At 26.1% G+C, this 26,085-nt stretch overlaps 3 protein-coding genes across 3 annotated transcripts; 2 read left to right on the top strand and 1 right to left on the bottom strand. All coding sequences in view use genetic code 6, as the record gives it.

Annotated features, from left to right (window-relative positions):
* Window positions 1–461: 461 nt before the first annotated feature.
* Window positions 462–21,175, bottom strand: TTHERM_00052280 (EF hand protein; the record flags this gene model as incomplete). Its single annotated transcript, XM_001014924.2, has 35 exons — window positions 462–575; window positions 626–802; window positions 860–1,108; window positions 1,156–1,469; window positions 1,526–2,462; window positions 2,611–2,828; window positions 2,895–3,543; window positions 3,599–4,212; window positions 4,278–4,476; window positions 4,576–5,652; window positions 5,710–5,814; window positions 5,869–6,330; window positions 6,386–6,970; window positions 7,036–7,200; window positions 7,257–7,642; window positions 7,805–8,175; window positions 8,230–8,920; window positions 8,992–10,106; window positions 10,159–10,914; window positions 10,977–11,989; window positions 12,054–12,497; window positions 12,554–13,013; window positions 13,069–13,248; window positions 13,296–13,437; window positions 13,532–14,105; window positions 14,204–14,701; window positions 14,758–15,001; window positions 15,058–16,615; window positions 16,660–17,297; window positions 17,353–17,806; window positions 17,868–18,446; window positions 18,624–18,716; window positions 18,776–19,207; window positions 19,258–19,595; window positions 19,680–21,175. The coding sequence occupies 35 exons, from the start codon at window positions 21,173–21,175 to the stop codon at window positions 462–464; spliced, it is 18,327 nt and encodes a 6,108-aa protein (XP_001014924.2).
* A 619-nt stretch (window positions 21,176–21,794) lies between these two features.
* On the top strand, window positions 21,795–23,490 carry TTHERM_00052270 (hypothetical protein; the record flags this gene model as incomplete). Its single annotated transcript, XM_001014923.2, has 3 exons — window positions 21,795–23,003; window positions 23,058–23,155; window positions 23,313–23,490. The coding sequence occupies exons 1-3, from the start codon at window positions 21,906–21,908 to the stop codon at window positions 23,488–23,490; spliced, it is 1,374 nt and encodes a 457-aa protein (XP_001014923.1). The 5' UTR covers window positions 21,795–21,905.
* A 908-nt stretch (window positions 23,491–24,398) lies between these two features.
* Window positions 24,399–25,702, top strand: TTHERM_00052260 (cytoplasmic and cytosolic malate dehydrogenase family protein; the record flags this gene model as incomplete). Its single annotated transcript, XM_001014922.3, has 2 exons — window positions 24,399–25,122; window positions 25,329–25,702. 2 exons carry the CDS (start codon window positions 24,399–24,401, stop codon window positions 25,700–25,702), a joined length of 1,098 nt encoding a protein of 365 aa, XP_001014922.2.
* Between the last annotated feature and the right edge of the window lie 383 nt (window positions 25,703–26,085).

Raw genomic sequence — 26,085 nt, 5'->3', positions numbered from 1 at the left:
TAAAAGTTATATAATAATAAAATTTAACATATCTATCTATCTTAATAAGTATTTAAAATATTATTCAAATTTTTTGTTTCAAAAGCATTGTATTGTAGTATTCATTTTCAATAGATAAATTAATAAATATCTAATATATCTTTATTCTTCATATATTAAGGTCATTATCTAAAAAAAAATTTTGAAAATAAATTGTAATTTTTTTTTTTTTGAATTGAAAATATTTTGATAAATTAAAATTAAAGTTGTGAGATATCATGATATACATTAATTACTTTTTAAGAATAAAAATATAATTTTATAAAGTAAATAAATTCAATATTTATTATGTACACATTATCATATAAATTATATATCTGGTTTTAGTTTTAAATTCAACAATTAATTTTATATTTTTTAGATTAATTTAAAAAATTTTTTAAAAACAATTTAGCTTATTTTATTTTCAAGTTAAATGATTTTCAAACATTTAAATATTGCTTCCTTACTGTAGCATACAAAATAGGGAAATATTTTTTAAATTCAGGATTATTTTCAAAGAATTCGCTAAGGAAGTCAAATACTTTTTCAAATTTCTAATTTTATATAAAATTTTGAATATTGAAAATTATTAAATAAAATTTACCATTAAGAAAATGAGCTTATCTTCATTAGTATTTACAAGTATAGTGAAAAAGTATAAAGCGGTAAGGAAAGGATTGCTCTTTTGATTATTCTTTTTAAGATTTGCACACTCTCTCTTAATGAGTTGCTCATTAGAAATTTAAATTAGAAGATCTTTGTATAGCTTCTGTGATTAGTTCTTAAAATTAAATAATATTATAATTACTTTAATTTATAAAAATAAGTAATTAGTTACTTGTTGCCAAACTATTGCAGTCATCATTGAAAGAGCTTCGTTACGGAGTGGAGCAAAGTTTCTAAATGGTAAAAATTTAAGAGAAGAGCGATAGAGGCCAACTTAAAATTCGGTTTCGTTTTAGAAAGCTGAGCAGCAAATATATTTAACAAAGTCATTTTCCATAATAAAGTCTTTGAGTTCTTCATTTGAGCTGTTAAGGATATTCTCAAAAACAACAATTCTAAAGTTGGTTTCTTCTACATAATACTAAAAATAATTTTTAATATTTTTTTTAAATGTATCAAAAAATTTACTTGAAGCACATGAAGATTTTCTGTGTTAGTGTTGATGAAAGCTAATACAAGCTTATGTTATTTCTTCACTATATCAAGATAGAATTTTCCAAAGCCACTATCATTAAGTAATTACTTCATGTACTATTTATCCACTTCTGTCAAAGTTATTAAAATACGCATAAATATGTGTGCGATAGGAGTTAGCTAGTTTTCTTAATATTTCTTTAAACTCTCCTCTTAAGAGAGATATTCTATATCTTCGTGATAGCTGTAAGCATAGTTAATAAAGTTTTACATCCAGGTAATAAGAGCTTTTGAATTGTCAAGATCATCTAATTAATATTTATAAAATTTACTAAATCAAAATATTTTTTAATAATTAATTTACTTTTGTTAAAGATAACATAGTAAAGACCCATGTTAGAAATATTTTCTATGAAAACTGAGTAGAGAGTTATTATTTCAAGAGCAATAGGATTGAATTAAGCATATTCCTTCAGATTTTAAATAACAGATCTTGCTATGCTTGTGGCGAAGTCAACTAATCGCTTCGCTTCAACAATAATCTGTAAATCCTTGCAAGTAAAGAAGTAGTGCTTAAACCAACTTAGAATATGCTCTAAACAAATCAAAGATTATGAATGAAGATACTTTAAATTCGACAAAGAGTCTTTGAACCTGATAGTAGAAGGATTAACGTAGCATTATTTAATTTCATGAATTATTTATTCTTTTTCTTTTTTATAAAATTCTTTAATACCTTTAATTTAAATAGAAAGAGTGCTGAGGTTAAGCTTCTAGGGGATAGTTAAGTCTGCTTCTTTTAATAAACTGCGAATGCCAGGAGTGTACTCTAAGATGTCGATAATTTCGCTTCTAGCATGCTTTACTATTTCTTTGAATACCTCCTAAACTACAGGAGAAAGTATTTTATTTGTTTTCTATTCTTGTGTAGTCCCGCCTTGCTTTGGCTTAATTAAAAGCTTTAATATACTAGGGAATACATCTATAGAAGAGATGTTTAACATTTTGACTACGCTTTCAGGGCCATTTACTAAGTTTTGGAATATTCTTATAACTAAAATTTTTGAATTGATTAACTCAGCCTTAGTCTTAAATGTCTAAAATAGATTAGTTATCATATTAGGAGTTTCAAAGCAGAAAGCTAATTAGTAAAGATATTGCTTATTAATCTATTGTTTTAGGTAATAGTAATTATTGGCACATTCGATATATCTCTTTCTATCTAATTTATCCTCATAAACTTAATTCATATGAGCAACAATACCAAAGTTTTTGTTTATTTCTTCTGATTTGAGTTCTCTCTATTTTAATTACAATATTAGAAAAATATTCATATGATTATTTTTGATGAAATATTTATATTAAAGGAGTTTTTCAAATGAATATTTTGATGATATATATTTTTTTAAAGAGAATATATTTAAAAAGTATTAAAGAGAAATTAAATACCTATCCTGCATATGATAGATTTATGTTAGCAAATCCATGAGAGATTTCTAGGAAAATTTCGAGTAAATTAGCTCTGACATGAACATCATCTGTATTGAGATAAGGTATTAAATATACAGGAGCTCTGCAGTCGAGAAGAAGTTTTATTTTATCTGTATTGTTACTTCTTAACATGCTCTTGAAGTAGTTAAGAACAATCTTCAAGCTAGCAGAAGTACCTAAAATTATATTAATGAATTTTTAATATGGCTATTTTAAAACATATAAGACATGATGATTTTTACCTGCAATTTTTTCTGAGGAATAAAGGATGTTTAGGTTTTCAGCCATGTTGATTAAATCGTTATAATAATCAGCGCTCTTAGGTAGACGTGAATATATTTAATCATTTAATATTTTCTTCTTTTTGTCAATGTCAAACTCTGAGTAGTTATATTTATCACTGCAGAAACGGATGTAATCTTGCAATACTGGATAGTTACTTTTACCAACACCTGCCTCTCCTACTGTAGATTTATATAAACTTCCAACAACGTTATATAAAATAGGAGTCCAATTTTTGCTTAAAAAGATATATGGACGATGAAGACTTTTTTCTTTCCAGAGTTTATCAGCATCATCTAAGACAGCTGAATCAACATTTCTTTAGAAAAATCTTTCGAAAATAGCAGGATTTTATTTGGTGTTTTCGTATTCTGAGTGTAAGTTTCTGTCTGGTAGACTTCCAACAGATCTATTAAGAATATCAATCATATTTGATTGTAACTAATACTCTTCACCTATAAAGAACTTAACTAGATTTTCTAATAGTTTGTGTACGAAAGGAGCAACTGCAGACTTATAAGAATCAAGCTAATAAATAAGTGATTTCATTAACTCTCTCAAAGCAGTTAATATTCTAATTGATTTTTCTCTTTGCACCAACATATATTCCTAATAATTTTTTGTAACACTTTAAAAAGAATTAAAGAATTTTAAGATATTTTACGTGATTAAGATTAGCTTTGGTGAGAGAGGTCTTTTGAGTGGTTTCAATTTCCTCTAAAGTTATTTATTTATGGTGACGAAGTGAAAGGAAGACAAGCATATCTAAGACATCATTATCAAATAAAAACTAGACTAATACTGAATTTGCATGCTTATTTCTCTATTCCTCTGAATCTTTAAGTAGTGCTTTCATCTTTTTAGGAAGCATAGAGCTGTAAAAGCTATTAGTAGTAATTCCCTGGCTAAATCCATAAAATCCTAAATTACTTTCTTATTTAATGTGGTCAATTTTGCTATTAGGCTAAACTGAAATTGTGGCATGTACATAATCTATAATTCTGATTATATCCATGAAATATAAATCTAATTTGTCTGGATTTTTTATAGCAAGAGCACACAATTATCTTAATGGATCAAAAGCCCTTTCTCTTAATGTGGTTGAAGGAGACTTGTAGAAGAAAACAGTTTCAAATAGCTAAATGGATCTCTAAACTTCATAGTTATCCTGTTAAAAGACAGGAGATTAAAGTAATCCCTCAACTGTTGGTCTCTTTGAAGGAGTGTACTGCAAACAAGCAGAAATTAAATCAAGCACCTCACTAAGTTATTAAAACTCTAAAATAATTATAATAAAAATTTAATGCATTATATTTATAACAACTCATTAATTAATTAATTACCTCTTTCATATTCTTTTCCAGCTGTTGGGAATATTTTGTTAAAGATATTGCCAAAAGTTGATTTATCTATTGCTTTGACCATAGCAATATCAGAAGGAGGAATATATTTTAAGTTAATCTTACTATCAGGATTATCGTTATAATCAACTCTAAGTACTTCTTGAGCTAATTCATCAGAATAAATATCATAGTGGAAGAACTTATTATTTTAAAAAATGATTAATCAAACAAGTAAATTTAGATATTAGTAAATTAAAAATAAAAATTTTTATGTGAATAATGAAACTAAATATATTACTGTGCTAGGTTCAGTAAATTCTTCTTTATCAATATCACCGTATCTATCGATCAATGATTAGTAGAAACTTTTTGGGGGTTAACCGAATAAAATGTGATAAAGCAAGCAGCCAAATCCCCAAATATCAGAGTAGGCATTCCAATCAGCTGTCTTTCTTAAAATTTATTCTGGTGCTAAATAAGGTTATAAGAAGAGCTGTTCTCTATAAAAATGTTTAAATTCTGACTCTGCATTAAAGTATTCTTGGTAATCTAACTAAGTATCGACTACTGCAAGTGGTCCTACTCTTTAGACAAGATTAAATTCTAAATCGGGAATCATGCTCACTTTAGAGAATAAATCATATTTTGCCACACCACGAACATTAGCTAATTTTATTTCATAGGTGTGACGATTTATGAATATGTTTTCAGGGCGAAGAATATTGAGGAAACAAGCTTCGTTATTTATTGCCTGCAAGATCTATAAAATCTATCTAGCTATATATTTGAGAAGATATGTAACAGAGCGCAATTTGACAAGAACTGGAATACGGAAGAGACCACCATTTTGCTGAATTAAATCATACAAGCTAATGTACTCAGCAGGATCAATAGCTTCATTCATCACCATATATTCAATATCACCAAGTTCATGACCAACACGCTTTAGGAATACTCCAATATTCTTAAACATAAATGAGTATTTATTTTAAAGTACGTTATGCAGTTTAAGTTCAAAATCAAGTATTTTAACAAAATTATTGCCATCTGCACAAGTGAAATTTAGAACATCTTTAGTATATACAAATATGTCAACAGGGTAATTATTTTAAATGAGGAAGCCGCTGTAATATTTTATGTAAGGAGTAAAAAAGCGGAGACTTCCTTCATCTTTTTAGAACATGCCGTCATCCATCAATATCCTATAATTAGTTATTTCTAACTCAGTCTATGCACCCATTATCTTTTGTTTGTCAACAACAGCATAGTTATTTTTCTCTGGATCTAAAGAGCCTTAACAAATCTAATCATTAATATATTCTTGAGCTTATCTTCTTAAACCATAAATACCATTCTTGAGGCTTTCCTTAATTTGCTATATAAATTAAAATTTACTAAAAATTCAACTTATTTAGTAAAGTTAAAAATTTACGTTGAATATTTTGTGGATGTCGAGAAGAGAGTTTTATTTAGAAATAAGTTAAAATCCTCTTATTTTTTGTTTCTTTCCAGACAAGAATTTCTTCATTTAGAGATACTTAAAAAATAATATAATTTTTAAAAATTAAATTATTAAAAAAAATAAAATTACTGATGATTTAATATTAACCAACTTGTTGAAAACACTTGAAAATCCATCAAAGTGAAGGAGGATATGTTAAAATACAGGCTTATCTACTGAAATAAAATTGGAATACAAGTCTTCTTGGTTTTGAGTAACTGTCATTTATAATTCTGTTTCATGTATAAGCTTCAAGAGATATTCGCACATATCACCAATGTGGATTTTACCTTAATGATAACTCTTTTAGCTTGCTAATTTATGACTTAATCTTTATATTGCGCTATCTAATACTCCCATGTCCTAACTAATGTATTTAAAGGCATTGTAGAATTCGTTCGGAGTTAAGAATCCATCGTAGTCAGAGTCATACTCTGAGAAGAAATCCTCTAAATTTTGAGATTTAGCTAAATGTTTGCTCATAGCTACAACTGATAAAGTCAAAGGTTTATCAATCCATTCAATTTATTCAACTTGTCCTTTAGTATGTATCTATGATTATAATAATCAATAAATAAATAATTAAATTAATTTGGTTTAAATTTACATGTAGACCATATTTGGAAAGACGTGATTCTAATGCTGATAGGTGAACTGATTCCCCAAATTATTTAGGATCTATGACTCTCATTAATTAGATAAGCTTAGTTTCTGTTTCCACTCTAACACCTATCTTTTAGAGGAAATCATTAAATTACTACTTAGTTAAGTAACCTTTCTATTCTTCATCAAAGAATTTGAAGCAATCCCATAAAGAAATTTCTCTTTAATTAATCACTTTACAAATATGCTCTAAAATACTTTCTTCCAAATCAAGTATGTAGTTGTGGCCTCCTCCAAAGCTCTCACTACCTTCAATTACATCAGTGGACCCATTTAATAACTTAGACTCTCCTCCAATCCAAAAATCAACAAATTCAAGGTATTTTACAACACTATCTGAGTCTGTATCAATGAAATTAAAAGCAGATTTTAACTCTTCCCTTGTGAGGTATACTCCCATTTAGACAAGTGCGTGTCTGAAGTCTTCAATTTCAAATAAACCTATCTTACGTTGGTCTAAAATGGCCCATGCTCTTTCCATTTTTCCTTTAGTAAACTCTCTCAAAGTTAAATAAATGTACATTAAAATCTATTTTATAAAAAAACAAAAACCATTAATAATTAATTTATTTATGATAGCTAAATATGAATTACTTTTTTCTTATTTGCTTTTAAATCATCAATACGAGGGTTGATGACCTTGTTGATTTCTGTTCTTCCATATCTGATGTAGGCCTCCCAGAATTTATTTTTGAATGCACTTAAACTTATTGTACCTTAGTCCTCTCCATTAAAATATCCTTTAATGAGAGATTAAATCTATTTAAAATGGTCAAAAAAAATTTAAACCTACTAAAATTAAATAAAAAATTTACTTTAATTTCACTTAAATCTAGATCTAGAGATTCTATAAATCTTCTAAACTCAGAAGAAGAGATTAGTCCACTGCTATCTTGGTCAATTTTCTTGAAAGCCTCTTCAACATTCAAATTATGCTTCCTTAAATACTCTGCAATTTTTCTGTAAACATCTTACTCCCAAATATTAGAGACATTTTCACTTTCAAGGAAAATTTTACTCTTTTACATATTTTATTTTCTTTAGTACATAATAGTGTCAATCATATCATAAATCTATTCTAAATCGTAGTACTCTGTGTTCATGCTCATGACAAACATATTTTTGATTTCATCTTTTTCATTGTCGCTTAATTTGATTCCATGATTTTTCAGAACTTTATGGAAGTCAAAAATTTAAATACCTAATATTAAATATTAATTAAATATCATTAATAAAATAAATAAAAAGACTCATTTTAATTAAATTTCTAATTAGTTTTAATTATTTAGCCTATTTTTATTTTTGACTGAAATGAGAAATTAAGAAATGAATTAGATAAAAAAGACAGATATCAATTTTTTACCAGTTTTGATCTTATAGATTGCAATATTTTCTTCAGTAGGTCTCACATTTCTTTCATATTAGACCAAATCTTACAATAAATTAGCAGTGTGATTGGTTAGTTTTGAGACAATGTCATTCATTATTTTAATTACATTTCCATGAGTGTACATTTTTTTATACTATTAGGGAATACTTTCAAAAATATCTTAAATAAAAGTATCTATTTCTATTCTTCCACTTTCATCCCTGTCTATGTAGTCAAGTAAGATTCTTGCCTTATCTATTGGTATACCCAAATTTAGAAGTTTTAATGCTTCTAAAAATTCTTCTCTACTTAAGATTCCGTTACCATTTCTGTCGAACACTGCTTTTAACTGTTTTTTGTTGTATCTATTTTTATTTTTTATCGTTTGAGAAAAATTTCAAAAAAAAATTGAAAAATACCTTTTTTCTTGCATGAAAAAGAAAATTTTTTGCATCACTCCTTAAACTTACTGCTTAATTGACATTTTTATTTTTTAGAGATTATGGCTATTGTCTTCTTCTTTGCTTCCAACTCCACTCTTTTAAGCATCTTAAATTTCTTTTTCGTTTTATTTATTTAATTTAGTGAGAGATGTAAAAGCTATGTATTCAAATTTCTCTACAAAACCATCTTAAATGATTTCTCCATAATTCTTTTCATCAAAGTATTAATAAATAAGTAATAGTTCATCAACAGTAAAGTTTTTATCAACTGCCTAGAAAATTTTAAGGAACTCTTTTCTAGAAATAGATTACTGACCTGCTTTGCATAAATATTTAAATCCTTATGCAGCATCAATTTCAAGACGCTTAAAGAGCTAGCCAACCTTATCTATACAAACAGCAACTGTAGGGTGTATAAAATTAACAGTTTCATCAAATGTGATCTGCTCAATTTGTTAACGAATTGCGAAATCCAAGAAGCTCTAAAAGCTCAAATTGCCTACTGCTTAAGCTTACTATGACTTAATAATCTATCTATAAAAGAAATTAATGTCACTCTTTTTAAGTACAACTTCAATCGAAGTAAGTAAACTTTCCAGATTTTTTTCATTTAAAGCTTCATTTTCATTAAAGCCTAATTCGTTTATTTCTTAGCTCAAAGTTTTTTCTATTTATTTTGATAATAATATTAAATAAAATTTACATAATGTTATTTTTTTTCTATTAATTTTAAATTACATCTTTAAGTAAGCTTTATTTTAATTTGTCCCTTAATTTCTTCAAGCTTAGCTGCATCTTTTCTTTCTTGCAATGAAAGAACTTATTCTTCTTAGTCTTTTTTCTATTATTATTGGCTTTTGCTTTTGTAGAAAGCAGTGTCAGCAAGAGCATTGTTCAGTTCACTAAGTGTAATGTATTCTTTGCCATCAATATCAATAGTATTAAATAGTAGCTTGATAGAGTGAATATTTGAATCAATTTACATAAATCTAACTATATTGTTAAATTCGGATAATCTCAATTTACCAAGTTCAATATTATTGAAGTCCTTAAATATTTGAGCCATTTTTACACGGTTCTTTTCTAGGTAATCATTTATTCCAGTAACTATAGTTTAGAGCTAACTATTTTTTTCGTATTCTATATCTTCAAGCTTTTGAGCAGCTTTTAAAGTTTTATCCATGAAATTATTATATGATATAGTAATAGTATCAAAAGAGTTGACTACTACATCAATTTCTTCGAAAGTCAAACCAAGTTTTAGTTACGTGAGCATATTCTTGCATTAAGTCAAAGAGATATCAGGGACCTAATCGACAGCATTAGGCTTCTTTTGTTATTAAGTTTTACTTGTCCTTAATCCTCCTGAGCTCATTTGTTAGAAAGTTAGCTTCCAATTGATTTTTCTTTCCTAACTTTTTTTAAACAATTTATATAAAATTTACTCACTTTAAGCCTTGCTTGTGAATTGATTCAATAGCTTAACAAAATGTCTGTATCTTATTGTCTTAGCATTTTCTTTACCTCCCATCATCAAATCAACTGTCAAGTTATCATCTTTTTCCATTTCATCTCCAGTTCTTAAACCATAGTTTTTTTTAAAGTTCAAGTTATCTGCGTTTAATAGAGATTTAAAAACCATTTCAATCTCTTCATGTTTGAGTCCTAAAGAAAGCCTTTTGCAAGATTCCTTAAATTCGAAGATGCTTAGCTAACCATTACCATTAATATCTAACTTATTGAAAGCTTACTCAAAGTTTCCAAGCTTAGTTGTTATTTTTGCAAATTTTTTAATTGTATTTTCAAGTGTATCGTCGAACTTAATTATTTATAGAGCTCCTGCTTCAATAAATCTTTTTCAAAAAGTTTTTATTTAAACAATTATAACTAATATTAACAAAATACCTATTAAAGAATGCATTAAATGTGATTTTTCCTTGGGGAGTCTTTTCAAAAGATTTGAACACACGATCAAAATCATCGTTGGGGAAATTTACATCCATATTCTTCAATCCAACTCTTAGCTCTAACTATGAAATTGTGTTTGTAGAATTTACATCAAAGTATGCAAATGCTTCAAAAAGTGTGACTCTCTTTTACTCAAGTATTTTATAGAGCTTACGTAACAAATCATTTGTAATCTCCTATGAGCTCTTAGCTTACATCTCTACAGCAGCAAGTATTTTCTTGCAAAGCTCTTTATAATCTATCTTTTCATCTGCAATTTATGCTTGATCAATTTCATCTCCTATAAACGAAATAGATTGTAGTTCAGTTATTTAATCCATCTATTGCTACTCAATTTCTTTATTTCCAAGTCTAGATGGCTTCATAGGGGATAGAGAATAATTATCTTTAAAATTAGATTTTTTTAAGCTGCTCTTCATTTGAGAATCCTTCAACTATTCTTTTGGTTTTGGCTTAGATAAATAAATTTTGTAAAGAGTCAAAATGTGATAACTCTTAACATTAGAAATGCCAAATCTAAGCAAACAGTCTTTCAATTATTTGAAGTAAATAAATCCTCTTTATTGTGTATCTACTTCTTCAAAGGCTTAAAGCAAATCTGCACCTTTTAAGTTAATCATATTTCTGATTTTAGTGAGTAAACTGAGGGAGAAGTCCTTGAGTGGATCTATGTTAAATGCTTGATTCTTTTCACTTTTATTAATAATTAAAACAATTTTTTTGATGAAAATAACAAAAAATAATTTATAAAATACCTCAAAACTTTGATAAATTCTTGCTTAGAGATTTACTCATTTCCATCAATATCAATAATCTTCATGAGTTTCTTAATCTCAAAAATACTCAAACCTAGATTGAGTTATTTCATGCCAATAACAAATTCTTATTAGGATATAACGCCATCGCCATCTTCATCAAATAAATTAAAAGCTCTATGGAGAGACATGTCATTATAAAAAAGTGCTGTGGAAAACTTTTCTAAAATTAAATGCCTAGCATGGTCAGTTATCTCTTCCTCACTCTCAATCTTTTTAATGATAAGTTAAATATCACACTTACCAGTCTCCTCAGGATCAGCAATACGAATCAACAAAAGCTTTTCACGTAAAGTTAATTTTAAATTTAAAGAATTAATGATAAACTTGAATTCATTGATGGGAACTTTAGAATTCTCTGTTATAGAAAGATGTGTACTAAGTAAGGCATCCCACAAAGAAACTCCGTTATCTTTTAGAGTGCCTTTAATCTTAGATATTAAATATTAAATTTATTTGTTTTACTCTTCCAAAACACGGTTAGCAGCAAATGATTAGTTGAGAGATTAATTATTAGACTCTATTTTTGTATTTGTGGCTATTGATTGCTAAGATTTCAGTGATTATAAATTATTTTTCTTCATTGATTACTAGTAGTTAAACATTTCAACCAAACCTTTACTGAATAATTACATATTTATGATTTCTTTTTTAATATCGAATTCACTTTAGTGCATATCTTATATTTTATTTTTAGCTTCTTGTTCAGTTAATTATGAACCTACTATAGCAAACGCGAGTATTTCACCCTATTATTTGTTATCAAAATCATGCTGCAATTACTCTGATAATGCAAGGCTGAAGGTATCACCCCAAACCAAAGGGTATCTGAGCTCACTCCTTTCTTTATCTTTAACGAGTTTGCTATTTTCAAGTTGTTAATGTTTCTATTTAACAAAACGTTCTATGTAGATTTAGTTTTGTTTTGCACTATCGAGGGTATATTAGTCGATCTAATTATAAGTAATAAAATAATAATTTTTATGAAATAATTTATGATAAAATAAAGTTGTTTACTTGTGTTGATGCGATCTTCCAAATTTCTTAGTTAAATTGGTTTGCTACTCCTTTCTTGCAAATATATATTTAATCTAAGAAAAACTAAGAACGTACAAAAGAATTGCCTTGTTTTTCACCTAAAAAGTCAATCAAAACTTCTTTTTCATTTTCATTAAGAGGCACTTTAACCAAATCTAAGAATTAGTAAAGTTCATCAATCGGTATTTGTCCTGCATCATTTTAGATAAACTTTAAGGCATAATTTACATTTACATTAGAGTCAGAAATAGCATAAACAATTCTCTTAATTAACATATTAACATCAATGTTTTCTTTACTTGGATTCAATAATGATTCGTATTACATTTAAGAAAGTTTCTAAATTTCTTCCTTGGATGCATACTTATTGAAGAAATCTTGGTATTCTATCATGTTCGAATCATTTTCGAGAATGTATTCACGCTTAATTATTACAAAAATATTCTATGAAAATACTTTAATAAAATTAAACATTTTACTTAGAAGTTAATCAACAAATCTTCAGAAATATCTTGAATAGTAAAGCGGATTATATTACAGAATTCAGATATTTCAATCTCTAACTTTTTATCAGTATCTCTTGATTCGCAAGCTTAATTAAGAGGTTCTATCATCTCAGGTGCTTTTGTTCTGATGTAATTTACAAGTTATTGTAAATATTATCGTTTCTTGATAATTACAGAGCGGACTGGCTATCCTTTAGGAGAGAAAATGAGCTCACCTAGAGTAATTTACTGATTAATAACGCCCTCGGCATTCTCACTATTAGTGTCTAAAATTTCTAATTATTTCTAGTTTTTAAGCATAGGTTTTTCATTAATATAATCTTAAAATCTGGTGAAAAGGTCTTCTAAAGATATTTAATTCTTATCTGAAACAAATTAAATAATGATTTCATCAATATAATCTCCTGATACATCACTTTTACCTAGAATATATCTTTTTGTAATAGATTTAAAATAAGTAAAATAGCAAAAAATTAGTTTAAATTTACCTTAATTCAGCAGAGTTAAATAATTCTTTTCTATATTTATCCTTCCATTAAAGAAGATCTTCTTACTTATTCAAAAGTGAGTTAATTTCATTGTAAATATTTTTGTGCTCTTAAACTAGTAAGTATTAACTTTTTGTGTTAATCTTTCTCATATAATGCAAGTAATGTGAAAGTGTAACTCTATTTAAAAAAATATTAAAAATTAAGAATTTAAATTAATCATTTACGTAGGTGATTAAGTTTGATCATCTGATATACTTAGAAAATCTGCCAAAGATTTTATTTCTCTAGAGGATATATTAGCAATTTAAAGTTACTCGATTCTATTTATAAACATCTATACACCAATTTACATCAAAGGGTTTGCGACTATTTATTATTAATACATAAACGATTTATAATTACGAAAATATAGATAAATTTTATTCGTATATTAAAATTTCTCAAAATCAAAATAAAATACCAGGTGATTTTTTTACTCCACTTTCCTAAAAATTCTTTTTACGAGATGCGAGTTAAATGCTCTAAGCTTCAGAATAATTATCACTGAAATTTTTGTTTGCTTAGCTGACAGCATTAGGGTCTGCCTCTTCTTTTGTCATAGGTCTATAAATATATTCTAGAGGATATCCTTAATCCAATAGACAAGACTTAATTTTTCCTAAAGAATGTAAGTATTTAAGCATTCCAAGATTTTCATTGGCTGAAAATAGCTTTTTTGTAATGTACTTTACAGATAGTACTTTTGTTGGATCTTCTTCAGAGAATTTCTCAGCATAAAATTAAAATATCTCCTCAATCAGAGATTTATTTACTGTAAGTCCAGCATAATCAAAAGCAAATAAGAAATCTTTTTGTGAAAGATAGCCATCAGCAATACTGTCAACAGCAGATAAGCTAAACATAAGCTTCACTCTTTATTTCTAATTAAACTTATTCATTAATTATTCAATTAATTCTTTAGGTCTTTATATTTAACTCAACTTATATTCTATGATATCTGAAGAAAATTTATCTATTAAAACATTTGATGAAACCTATTTTTAAAAAAAAAATAGTTTTTTTATAATTAGTTAAAATTCAATTGATTAATGGATTGATAACTCGATAGAAATTAATTAAATTTTAATATTACCTTATTACTGAATAAAGGATCAACCTGTGCCATAAATATGACAAAATCTTATTCTGTTGTATATAAACTAAGTTTATGAAGCATCTATAAGAAATCATCTTTAGATATAATTATATTCTCTTAGGTCAAGCCTTTAGCTTCCTCGTATTCAGCAGAGGATGCTTTGGAAAATTCATCATAAAAATTTAGACCTTTTTTACGTATTTAGTGAGAAATCTACTTTTCTAAGTCATTTTAATCTGAAGAATTTGTATTGAATAAACCTTTTTTGCTTCTTGACTTGAACTGCTTACATAAATCAAAGAATTTATCTCTTTAAATATTTAGAGGATGTAAATTATTGAATTTTTTGAGATAATAGAAAAGCTCGTTTGCGGTTATTTTATTTTTTACATCATAATCAGACATAAAGGCAGAGAATGCTTACCTAGAAGGTAATTTAATAAATACTTAGAAAAGAGTTTCAACATCTTCATCTACAACATACTTTTATAGATCCTTTATTTTAAAAAATTTTAATTTGCAATCAAGTTAATATTTTAATTTAATTTTACATCAAATCTGGTCAAGCTTATTTTTTTAAGTAAATGAATCATTTTTTTTAAAGCAGCTTATTAAAGTGTTTTTTTAGATTTCATGACTTCTAATTAAGTAGGTAAAAACATTTAATAATTAACGTATGCTTTTTTTCTTCTTTCTATTGACAGGCTTTCAAGTTGCTCATAAAATTTCCTTGGAATCACTTCATCATGACGATTACAAGGAACTTCTATTTGCATTTTATCTACTGAATATATCCTATTTTATAAAAATTTATAGTTTAGCTATGGTCGGTCAATTTAATGTTTTTTTACCTAACTGAACAAGGATTTCTGGGTTTTTTATTTATTAACTCAGTTTTTTGTATGTTGCAGGTTATTAGAACTTCGATAATATTCATTCTCTTTCCTGGTTGATCACCTGCTATTTCTGGATTAGAAAGGACAGGAATTCTTGCTGTAAAAGAAGATATACCATAGCAAGTTTAATCACCAGTATATATTCTTCTTACTTCACAGAATGGTTCATTTGTTATGGTATATTCTTATTTGCGCTTTTTGTAGTAACCAGGTTTTATCTCAACGCTAGCTTCGCCATCTTAATTTACAAGTGAGTAAGGACGAGCTATTGGATTCCAAAGTTTAATGGTATTATCAGCAGAAGATGATGCAACTAACTAGCAGTATGGAAGATATGTAAAACTTATAATTGAGTCATAGTGAGCCGATTCAATAACTCGAGTTGGTTGGATAACCCAAGGAGGGTTTGTTTCAAACTTAGAAAAGAGCTCTTTTTAAATGTTCCAAATAAGAATGTCAGCTGATCTATTTTTATCGAATTCAATAATTTTTTCATCTTTTTCAAATTAGAACTGACTGAAGGCGTTGTTGAGGAGATGAGGATTCTCATCTTTTTCTTTATAAATATTTCTATGTAATTTTTCACCTGATATTAAGCAACCACTCTGAGGCACATATGCTATTGATGGTGCATTGCAGGTTTTGTGACCCTAAAGCTTAGCTAGCAATTTATTTGTAAATAATTCAACATCACTTTTTGGCTATTAAATTTTTTTATTTTTTGATTTTAAGTCACTTTGTTAGGCAGGAGCTCTATTTGATTTGGAAACAAATATGATTGATGTACGAGGACAAGCAGTTGTGTAGACAATTAAATCAAAATCATCTAAATAGAGGACACTCTCTATGATAACTTTCTAGGTTACTAGATCTAACTCACGCTTTTCTTGAGTATTTACTTCATTATATTCCACAAAGCTTTTTTAAGAAGCAAAAGATTTCTTAAATCTATACTACTCTTTTATACTCTTAAATTGAGTACTGGTGAGTAACTTAATATAATTAACAGATCCGTTATCTGAATATGTGATAGATGTTTTCATAATACTGTCTAGCTCTTCTTCGTTAATACCAACAGGTAACCATTTCAAAATATTTCTGAAGTGTTAAGTACTAATAGTACCTTCTTAATATGGATCTTCTTTTATTAACATCTCTTCAACATCTATTCCAGCTTCATAAGCCTTTTAAAAGCAAAGCATTAAATTTTTTCTGTTATTAAACTGTATTCCTTGAGTATGATTCTCAGAAGCAATACCCAAAATTAAAGAGAACTCTTAAAAGTCTATCATACCGTTTTTATCTCTATCAATAAACTAAATCAATTCGTTAGAGTATTTTAAGTTATCGTCTCCCTTGCACACTCTTTGAAGTATATATTCAAATTCTTAGCAAGAAATAGTTCCAAGCCCATCACTATCAAAAGCCTTAAAGGCATCTTCAATACTTTTTCTCTATCTTTGTAAGAACCTGGCCAAGGAGTTGAGTAAATTGAAAGCTCCCTCAGAAATACCTTTAAAAAAATATTAATAAATTTTTTTAAAAAATAAACTTTACCTGCTAACTTGATGAGCTATTCGGTTTAATCAGGGATTTTAACAGAATGATATTTAATCATTTCATATAAAAATTCAAATTCTTCTTTATCAATAAAGCCTGAGTTATTTTAATCTAAAAATTCAACTAAGTCATTCCAATCATTGCGGCTGTAGTCTTCCAAATCTTTACCAAATATGTTAAACATTGTATCCTTAAAGTCATCAATATTGACAGCTAACGAGTCTTCTGATTCTTTTTTAATTTTACCTTAGAAAATATCTTCAAAAGTAACACCCTTTTGCTAGCACTCTAGCAATTTGAGAGAAATTTTGCTAATCATATCACTGAGTTTATGAGACATGCGGAAATCAGATGGAGAAATGTAGAGAATATTAAAAACACATAATGAAATAGGATCAACAAAGATTAAAGAGTTATTGATGCAAGTACTGTTAACTACAATTACTTGATGAGAATGTTAACTTAATTAGATAAAATCAGGGAAAGCATTTTAAAATCTTCTTCCGTAGCAGGTATTAATAGCTTTTTGAGTGTCAGTATTAGCAGAGAATAAAACTATCTACCCTAAAGGACTACTGTTGTCTTATCCTAATTCCCATACTTCGATATTCCATTTATCAGTTAAAATATAAAGTCTTATTTTTACAAATGATTTTTAAGTTATGTAAAGTTATCACATAAAAAAATTACCTTCCACTATTTTGATCAAAAGTAGCATCAAGAGCATAAGCTTCACAAAGAGGAACTTTGACACTTAAGTCGAGCTCAATTAATTTCTTCTTGCTACACATGTCATATTAATGCAAATGGGATTGCTTATCAAGTACCATAACTCTTCCTGTTTATGTACTAGTGAATATACATTTAGGAAGTATATCAATATTTTCTGCTTCAAAATCTTTCAAGCATACAAATACATCTTTTAAAACAGGACGTTCTTCATACTTCTTTTGTATTTCTTTAGATAAAACTAAACTTTCACCAAATCCTACTGCCTTCTCAATTAGGTCTTCCAAAATATTTTAGCACATCTCAATATTTTTATTTTTTTATTATTGCTAAAATTGTTGCTCGCTTGTACCTGTACCTTTCTTATCAGGGATGGCTTCTTCTAGTTATTTGCTAAGAGGATTCTTTTCTGGAGCTATAAATTAATTAATTAATTTTTTTGAGTAAAAAGTAAAACAAAATTTCAAAAAAAATACCTTTTCCCTTTTTACCAGTTCCCTTTATAGAACTAGTTCCTGCTTTTGCCTAAGCTTGATCGCTTTCTTATTTTTTAACTTGAGATGAAGCTATCTAATCGTCTTAAAAGAAGTCAGTTAATTCTTTAGGACGCATAAATTCTCCAACTCTTTTCAAATCATTAACTTCTTCATGTGCCTCTTCTTTAATAGCATTAATTCCAGATTTTTTTAAATTCCCTGAAGGTCCTTTAGATGTAGATTTACGATCTTTAGCACCACCTTTAGAACTTTTTCCAAATGTAAGTCTTTTATTATCTTTTGCACCACCTTTTTTCTAAGCTGCTTTTTGCTTTTCAAGTTCTTCTTGCATTTATTTTCTTTATTTCTTTAACTTAAACAGCTTGAAAAACCTTGTAATAGTCTTTGAATGACGAGCAAATATGTCTTATTATATTTATGTATTAGAGGGGAAAATAATAGGGAGTAGTTTTTTATAATTGACATATATGTTATTCTCAACTTATTGTAATACTTTGTCTTTTATAAGTTGTTTTTCATCAGTAGATGTGAATGGAATCTAATTCAACTCTAAAATTTCTATATTTTTTCAATTTAAAAAAAATTATAAATTTAAATAGACTCATTTTATTTTTTTGAATAAATTATTTTTAAATCTAAAAAATTAAACTCTTATTTCAATCTCTATTGGCATATAAAAATTTAATCATTCAATGCTTTTTATTTAAAATAAATATATTTTAATATAAAATATACTTTTAAAATCATCGAATGTAATCATCCATTGGCCTTAAGAAACATCTAATCTCTAGAAATCCTCAATAATTTTCTTTTTGAGCCTGTCTAACTCTATATAATTATTAGAAAAATAATAAATTATGGTTTTATTCAAAAGCAAAAAAAATTACTATTTCCAAATCTAAACTTAAATTTCAAATAAAGAGTGTTTAAATTTTATCCATTTTCGATTAGTTTTTCAAATAATTTAAAGCTTAATTTTTTTGAATAATAATTAGCAAATAAGAAGAATAATGCTTTGACAACATCCTCTCCTAATTTAGTCTGCTTGCACATAAAATTTATTAATATTATAAACTCTTCTTGGTCTAGGTAGCCGAATTATTTTTAACTAAAAATATTAAACAAATCTCTTAGGGTTTTATTAGTTTTTTCAAGTTTATCATGAACTTAATCGCTTAAAACCTTCATTACATTTTCAAGTTCTTATTATCTTTTTAAAAATATTTATGTTCTAGCTCTTGCTTCTTTGGCTTATTTTCTTCTTTCCTAAGTGGATATTTCTTCTTCTATTTATTCTTAAGATTGAGTCATCAATTTTTCTAATTTTTATAATATTTATCAACTTGCATTTATTTTAAATTATATTTACTTATCAGATTTTTCTTAAATTTCTCATCAGCCTAACCCTAGTAATCTTCATTTGCTTAAGAGTGGAGCTTTGTCAAATATTCTACTCTTGACAATTATGATTTATCAACATTTTACTCATAAAAAGATTTAGCTTCGTTTTCGAATTCCTCTTCTTCTTATTGTTCTCTTAGCTTTTTCTCTCTTTCTTTTTTTTGCTATTCAATAAGTAAATTTTAATTGATCTCTTCTTTCTAAACTTAATGCTCATAAATTTCTAAAAATTCTTCTTGCTTTAAATTTCTTTTTCCATCTCTATCTAAATAGCTGAATACAGTTTTCATTTAAATTCTGCTAAATCTATTTTATTAAAAAAAAATTTATTTATTTATTCATTTGCACTTTTACAATATTGTTATTTGATTTATGTATTTATCAATTTACTCGTTATTTGTGAACTATGATACGAAAGCACAAAACTCATCTTCAGTAATTTTATTGAAATTTCTTGCTGAAACACTTTCTAAGAAGAGTCTACGATTGTTAAAACGACTAAGCATTATTTTCCTGATTTCAGTTATGACATCTTCTGCAACACTTTAGAGTTAAAATGCATTAGTTACTACTTTCTTTTCCTAACCTAAAATTACATTCAAGAATTCATTAAAACTAACTTTATCGTCTTTATTGAAATCAAAACGAAAATAGGCTTCATCAAGAATTTGCTCTTCTACTTTTATATTAGCTTTTTTGAAAGCTAGCTTGAACTCTTCTTTACTTATGTAAGAATCATTATCACTATCAAGCATACGGAAAATATCTTTAAGAGAACGATGAGATTGAGCAATTTTTTCTCTCAAGATACCAATTAAATTGTCAGCACTTTAGTTCATGGATAATTTCAATTTATCTGTTTCTGATAAAGGCTCATCCAACTTTTTTAATTTTTTTTCCTCTTCTTATTTGCGTTTTTATTCTGCTTTAAATGCTAATCTAGCACGATATTCTCTATATTTTTATAAAATTAAAATACCTGCTGCAGCTTCATCATACTTTCTAAAAGTACGAACTCTCTTATTTCCGTTTTTTAAGTCAATCATTAAAAATTTCTTTGTTAAGTGAGAAATAGAACTTTTGTAGCGAGTCACACTTGCAATCAATCTAACATAGTTAATCCAATTATATTTTCTATCAAGGCATTTAACTTTTTCTATGTACTGATCAAATATTCTTGGTGAAACAGCTTCAAAAAATCCAAAGTTTTTCATGACTGAATATAAATCTTCTTTTCTAACAAAACCTCTCCAAGCATTGGCTCTCTTAAGTTTTAAAGACTCAAACAGTTCATCTGACATTCCAATTTTGAAAGTTACATTTAGTGCAGGTTAGCGGCTATTCTTTTCGTAGTTGAGCAACATAGCTGCAATTTTAAATCTATGAATCTTGATTAAACCATGAAAATTAATGAAACATTCTTCTAATAATGTCTTGTCATCTAATTTAAGTCCGCCTAAAGATTTATCTCCTATTTCTTCAGTGGGATTTGAAGTTTCAGGATAGATCTCCTTCTAACTAATCCTATCAATTATTTTTTTACTATTTGCCTCTTGTTTCTTTTCTTATTATGTAAACATCAAACTTTATTTAAGCTATGAGTTTAATTCCTTATGAGGATCATCACTTTAGATAAAGCGTTTCAAGCTTTAAGTTTTTTGACTTTAGACTAATTCCTTAGCTATGATGCTAGATTCATTATCTTCTAACTGCTAAAATCGTTTACTGCTGTTACTATACGACATCTAAGAGTTTTATAAATGATCAAATATTTTTCCTGAAGGTACTTAAGAGTCACGAAGATCATCAATATATTCGGACTTAATAGTGGCTGCAGGATCAAATTTGACGGATTTTTATAATTTATTAAATCCTTTAGAGTTCATAGTGTATTTTGCTTCTTAGCTTATATTATAAAATTTACTGTTCTAATGATTGTTTTGAGTAGTTAATGTATCCCTATTTACTTCCTATATATCTTTTTGAATTAATAATTAATACTTTCTCTAAAAATATTAATTTCTTAACCAGTTTTTTTTTATATAATTTGTTATTTATTATTCAATAAAAATAGTTGAATCTAAACTTATATGTTATCTTTTTTTAAATTTTTATGACTTTTATTATAATAAATTATATGTATGAATATATATAAAGTATTTGGTCTCTTATCAAATTTCAAATCCTTAATGTTGCGCCTACTAAATAAAAATTTATTTCAATTAATTAATATTTTTTAAATTTAAAACAGTGGTAAGGAAGAATCTAAAATATGTTCATGCAATTATTTACACAAATATCCAGTACTTATTTATATATTTTTTTAAATGCAATCTTTAATTAAATTTACTATTTCTCTCTTCATTTTAATCACTTTTGAAAATAATTATTAATAATTTCTAAAAAAATCATTTTTTGATTAGATTTATTAACCAATTTAAAATTACATAATTAAAATTAAATTATGCTTTTATTGATTAATTGGCTAAAAACCTTAAAAGCAATAATCTCTAAATTGATAATTACTTTAACAGAAAAAGTAGTTCTTCAAAATAATCCATCAGATTTTAGTTTCAGATTTTAAATTCTTTATTATAAAAATTAGATATTTAGGAAATGTATATTGAGAAATTTCATAAATCTAATAGAAGTTTCTCTAAAGGTTCTGCTCATTAGTCAAATACAAACTAACTGAAATAACTAAAATCAAATAGGCTGAATAACTCATTAAACAAAATTAGTTAGTATGATAAAGATGATAAAGCTCTTAAAGATTTATAAAACTCGTTGATTGGTTAATATGACCACTTTGAATTACAAGAAATATAAAATAAAAATATCAATGAAAGTAATCTTAGATAGCTATTTTACTCATAAAATGCAAGGGGAAAATCTGATTCGATTTAAAAACCTGCAAAACCTCCTCTAGATAATTCTAAAACTTCTAAAGAAAAATAAAGATTACAGTAGATTTATACTAACTTAAATAGTAAAGGCCATCGCAGAATAGATTAAAAGCAACATAATATCAAATAGGATACAAAATAAAATACACATGAACACGAAATATAGAAACATAATTTAAACTAAGAGTAGCAGATAAAACAGTAGTTAAATTTAAATTTATAAAATGATAAAAAGTATTGTTTTTATGATGCTAGCTACTATTAAAATTATATTAGAAACTCTCCTTAAGATTTTGATGGCAAAAACTCTAGTTAAAATTCTTCATTTTACTCTCAAATGGGAGGTAAATCTAACTAATAAGATGAATAAGCTCAAGTAGTTGTTGATTCAATTTAAGCAGATAATTTGAACAACATTAAAACTATAACATCATCAAATAATATAAGTAAATAAGATATAACAACGTTAAATCCATCATTTTATAACAACAAATAGAAATTTATATCAAAATTCTAAAACTAAAGTCAAAACTAAAACTCACAAGTTATTAATTAAAGTAATTTATAAAAACATGCAGTTACTTAGGATCAAATTTAACAACAATAATCTGCATATAAGTAGTCAACTCAACATTCATCAAATAATCATATGCTTACACAAAGCACGGATTAGAGCAAATAAATAAAAAATATTTCATTATTAAAATTAGAATAAGCACAATAAAAAAATGACCCTTTAGCATAAATAGATGAACTTAAGTAAATCATGATGATTGAGCAATAAAATATATCAAAAATACTAAATAAGGTAAATTTAATGTAAATAAATGTAAGTAAAAATTAAAAAATAAAATAAAAATAGGGAAACTAAGTACTCTAACCTAAATTAACTAACAGTAGTATTAAAGAATAAAAGACAAGTTTTTATAAGAAGTCAGATATCTCAATATCTGATATAAAGTAATTAAATTAACTAAAAAAAACAATATTTTAAATGTTATAGTTTTCTTTTTTTACTCAAATATAATCTAAGTACAAATTCAATAATTTAATAAAATTATTTCTTTAATAAATTTTAATTTTATTATATCCTTTTCTTATTTTATCTTCATAAAAGTAAAGAGGGATTATTAGGAGCTTATGAAGAATACAATAAACTGAGTAAACATGAAATAATTGAAAAACTATTAGTCTCTGAACATATAATGAAGCAACTTTATAAAAAAACTAAATAGTATTAAGAATTGATCTTGCAAATAAGCTAATAAAAGTAAGAAGAATAATCTTAAAAATGATATCTTAGGTCTTAAAATTTTTGAATTCTAAATAACAAAATCACCATAAGATTATAATTAAAAATAAAATAATTGCATAACTAACTAGATCATTTTAATTTATATATTTATTACTATATTTTAATTATTTTTCCTTATTTTATACATAGAAGTTAGAATACATTAATTAATACTTGCAAATTATCATAAGAAATAATATATTCTATTAAACTAAAAAATTTTATGTACAATAATTTAATTTGTAAGTTGATAATTTTATAAGTACTTACCTTTATTACTTATGTTTGTAATTATTAAAATTTATAATTTTAAAAAGCATATTATTGGTCTAATTATTAATAAAAAATTGAATAATAAATATTTTATTAAATCAATTTTACATTAGATTTTCTTTAAAATTCAAAATTAATGTTAAATTTTTAACTAATTATTTTATATCATGCAATAAATAATAATAAAAAATATATTTACTTACAAAAAAAATGTTGTATAGCTCTAATAATCAATCAAATTATATCACTAAAATTTATTTATTTAGAATTTTAAGTAACGTTTCTTCTAGTATTTTTAATACTTTTTATTTAATTTGCTCGTTACATAATAAAAATAAATCAAAAGTGCATTTAATTTGGAGTAAAATGACGTTTTTGTTGATAGAAAACCTAAAGAATTTAGATGAAAAGAATAAATCCATAGTATGCAATCTTTTGATATATATGTCAAAGATGTGAAGATTTTTTTTTAGTTAAGCGCTTTTTGCTTAAAATAAATTATCTTATCTTAATAAAATAATCAGAAAAGATATTCAAAAATACCAATAAAGTTGAAAAAGTAATTTAATTATTATCAAAAAAAGTTTATTTTTACAAAATTAAATAGGAGTAGGTCAAGCAAGAATTATAAAATAAATGTTCTCTAAATTTAGTTAATATTTTACAAAAAAGACTTTTGGTTATGGAAGTTTATCTTTGTTGAGCTTAGTAGGAATCAACCACTAACTCTAAAAGAGTAAGACCACTGTTTATTCTAAGGAAAATGATGAAATTAACGTATGTGTTACAGGAGCTGCTGGTCAAATTGGATATGCTTTCTTACCTCTCCTTCTTACAGGATAATGCTTTGGAGATAAAAAAATAAATCTTCGTTTGCTTGATGTTCCATAAGCAGAATCGATTTTGTAGGGAGTTGAGCTTGAACTTTAAGATGGAGCTTACCCTCTCCTTAAAAGTATTAAAACTGGCTCTAATGAAAGTATATTGTTTTAAGATGTTGATGTAGCTGTCTTCATAGGAGGTTTCCCAAGAAAGCCAGGCATGGAAAGAAAAGATTTACTCACTATAAACGGAAATATTTTCAAGAAATAAGGTTAAGCTTTAGATACAGTTGCTAAAAAAACCTGCAAATCTTTAGTAGTAGCCAATCCTGCCAACACAAACTGTCTCATTTTAGCAGAAACTGCTAAGAGCATTCCAAAATAGAATTTCTCTGCATTGACAAGATTAGACCACAATAGAGCTATTAGTTAAATTGCTCTTAAAGCTGGCTGCTCAATAACTGATGTAAAAAATGTTATCATTTGGGGTAATCACTCAACAACTCAATATCCAGATGTAAATCATGGAACTGTCTTAGGTAAAAATTACAATTATATAAACAGCTTACAATTAAATTAATTAAAAAGATTTCATATACATAAAATAAAAAACTAACTTATTCCAAAATACAAGATAGATAATATCAATATTTGAGAGAGAATATGAGTTAATGTATGTTTATCAAAATCTTATTTTCAAATAATAAGTATGATAATTTTTTAAAAAATAAATTTTATAAAAAAGGAAAGAGAATCAGATAATTTATTAACGATGAAGCCTATTTAAATAATGCATTTATTGAAAGAGTGTAAAAAAGAGGTGGTGAAGTTCTTGCAGCTAGAAAAAATTCCTCTGTTATGAGTGCTGCTAATGCTGTCAAAGATCACTTGCATGACTGGTATTTTGGAACTAAGTCAGGAGAGTTTGTATCAATGGCTGTTTACTCAGATGGCTCATATGGTGTTCCAAAAGGACTCATTTTTTCTTATCCAGTAACTTGTTCTAACTTTAACTATAAGATCGTATAAGGATTAAACATTGATGAATTCTCTAAAGAGAAGATAAGAATTACAACTGAAGAACTTCTTTCAGAAAAGGCTGATGCATTTTCTGCTTGAAGAAATAAATATAAATTCTAATTAATAATAAAGTTTTTTTATTTTATAACCAAATTAAATGTTAATTATAGATCAATAAATAATTTAGTTTGATAAAATAATCATTAAAAAAATTATTTCACAAATTTAAAAATTCTCATTTTAACAATCTTAAAAAATTAACTAAATAAAGTTGGTAAAATACTTTCATAATCAATTTTACTTTTTATTAATATCTTCTTAAACTACATTTATGATGTTTTTATATTATTAGCTTAGTTGTATCTTGTATGTATGTATGAAAATATATTTTTGTAAAGTATTTGTAAAATTAATTATTTTTTTTAATAAACAAATATTTTTTATATTTTTTATAAATCATAAGAAATAAATATTATTAACTT

The sequence above is a fragment of the Tetrahymena thermophila genome (assembly GCF_000189635.1).
Source record: "Tetrahymena thermophila SB210 genomic scaffold scf_8254659, whole genome shotgun sequence".
In the NCBI taxonomy this organism is placed as follows: Eukaryota; Ciliophora; class Oligohymenophorea; order Hymenostomatida; family Tetrahymenidae; genus Tetrahymena; species Tetrahymena thermophila.
Note: the sequence above shows the minus strand (reverse complement) of the source record. Positions and strands in the feature narration are given on the sequence as shown.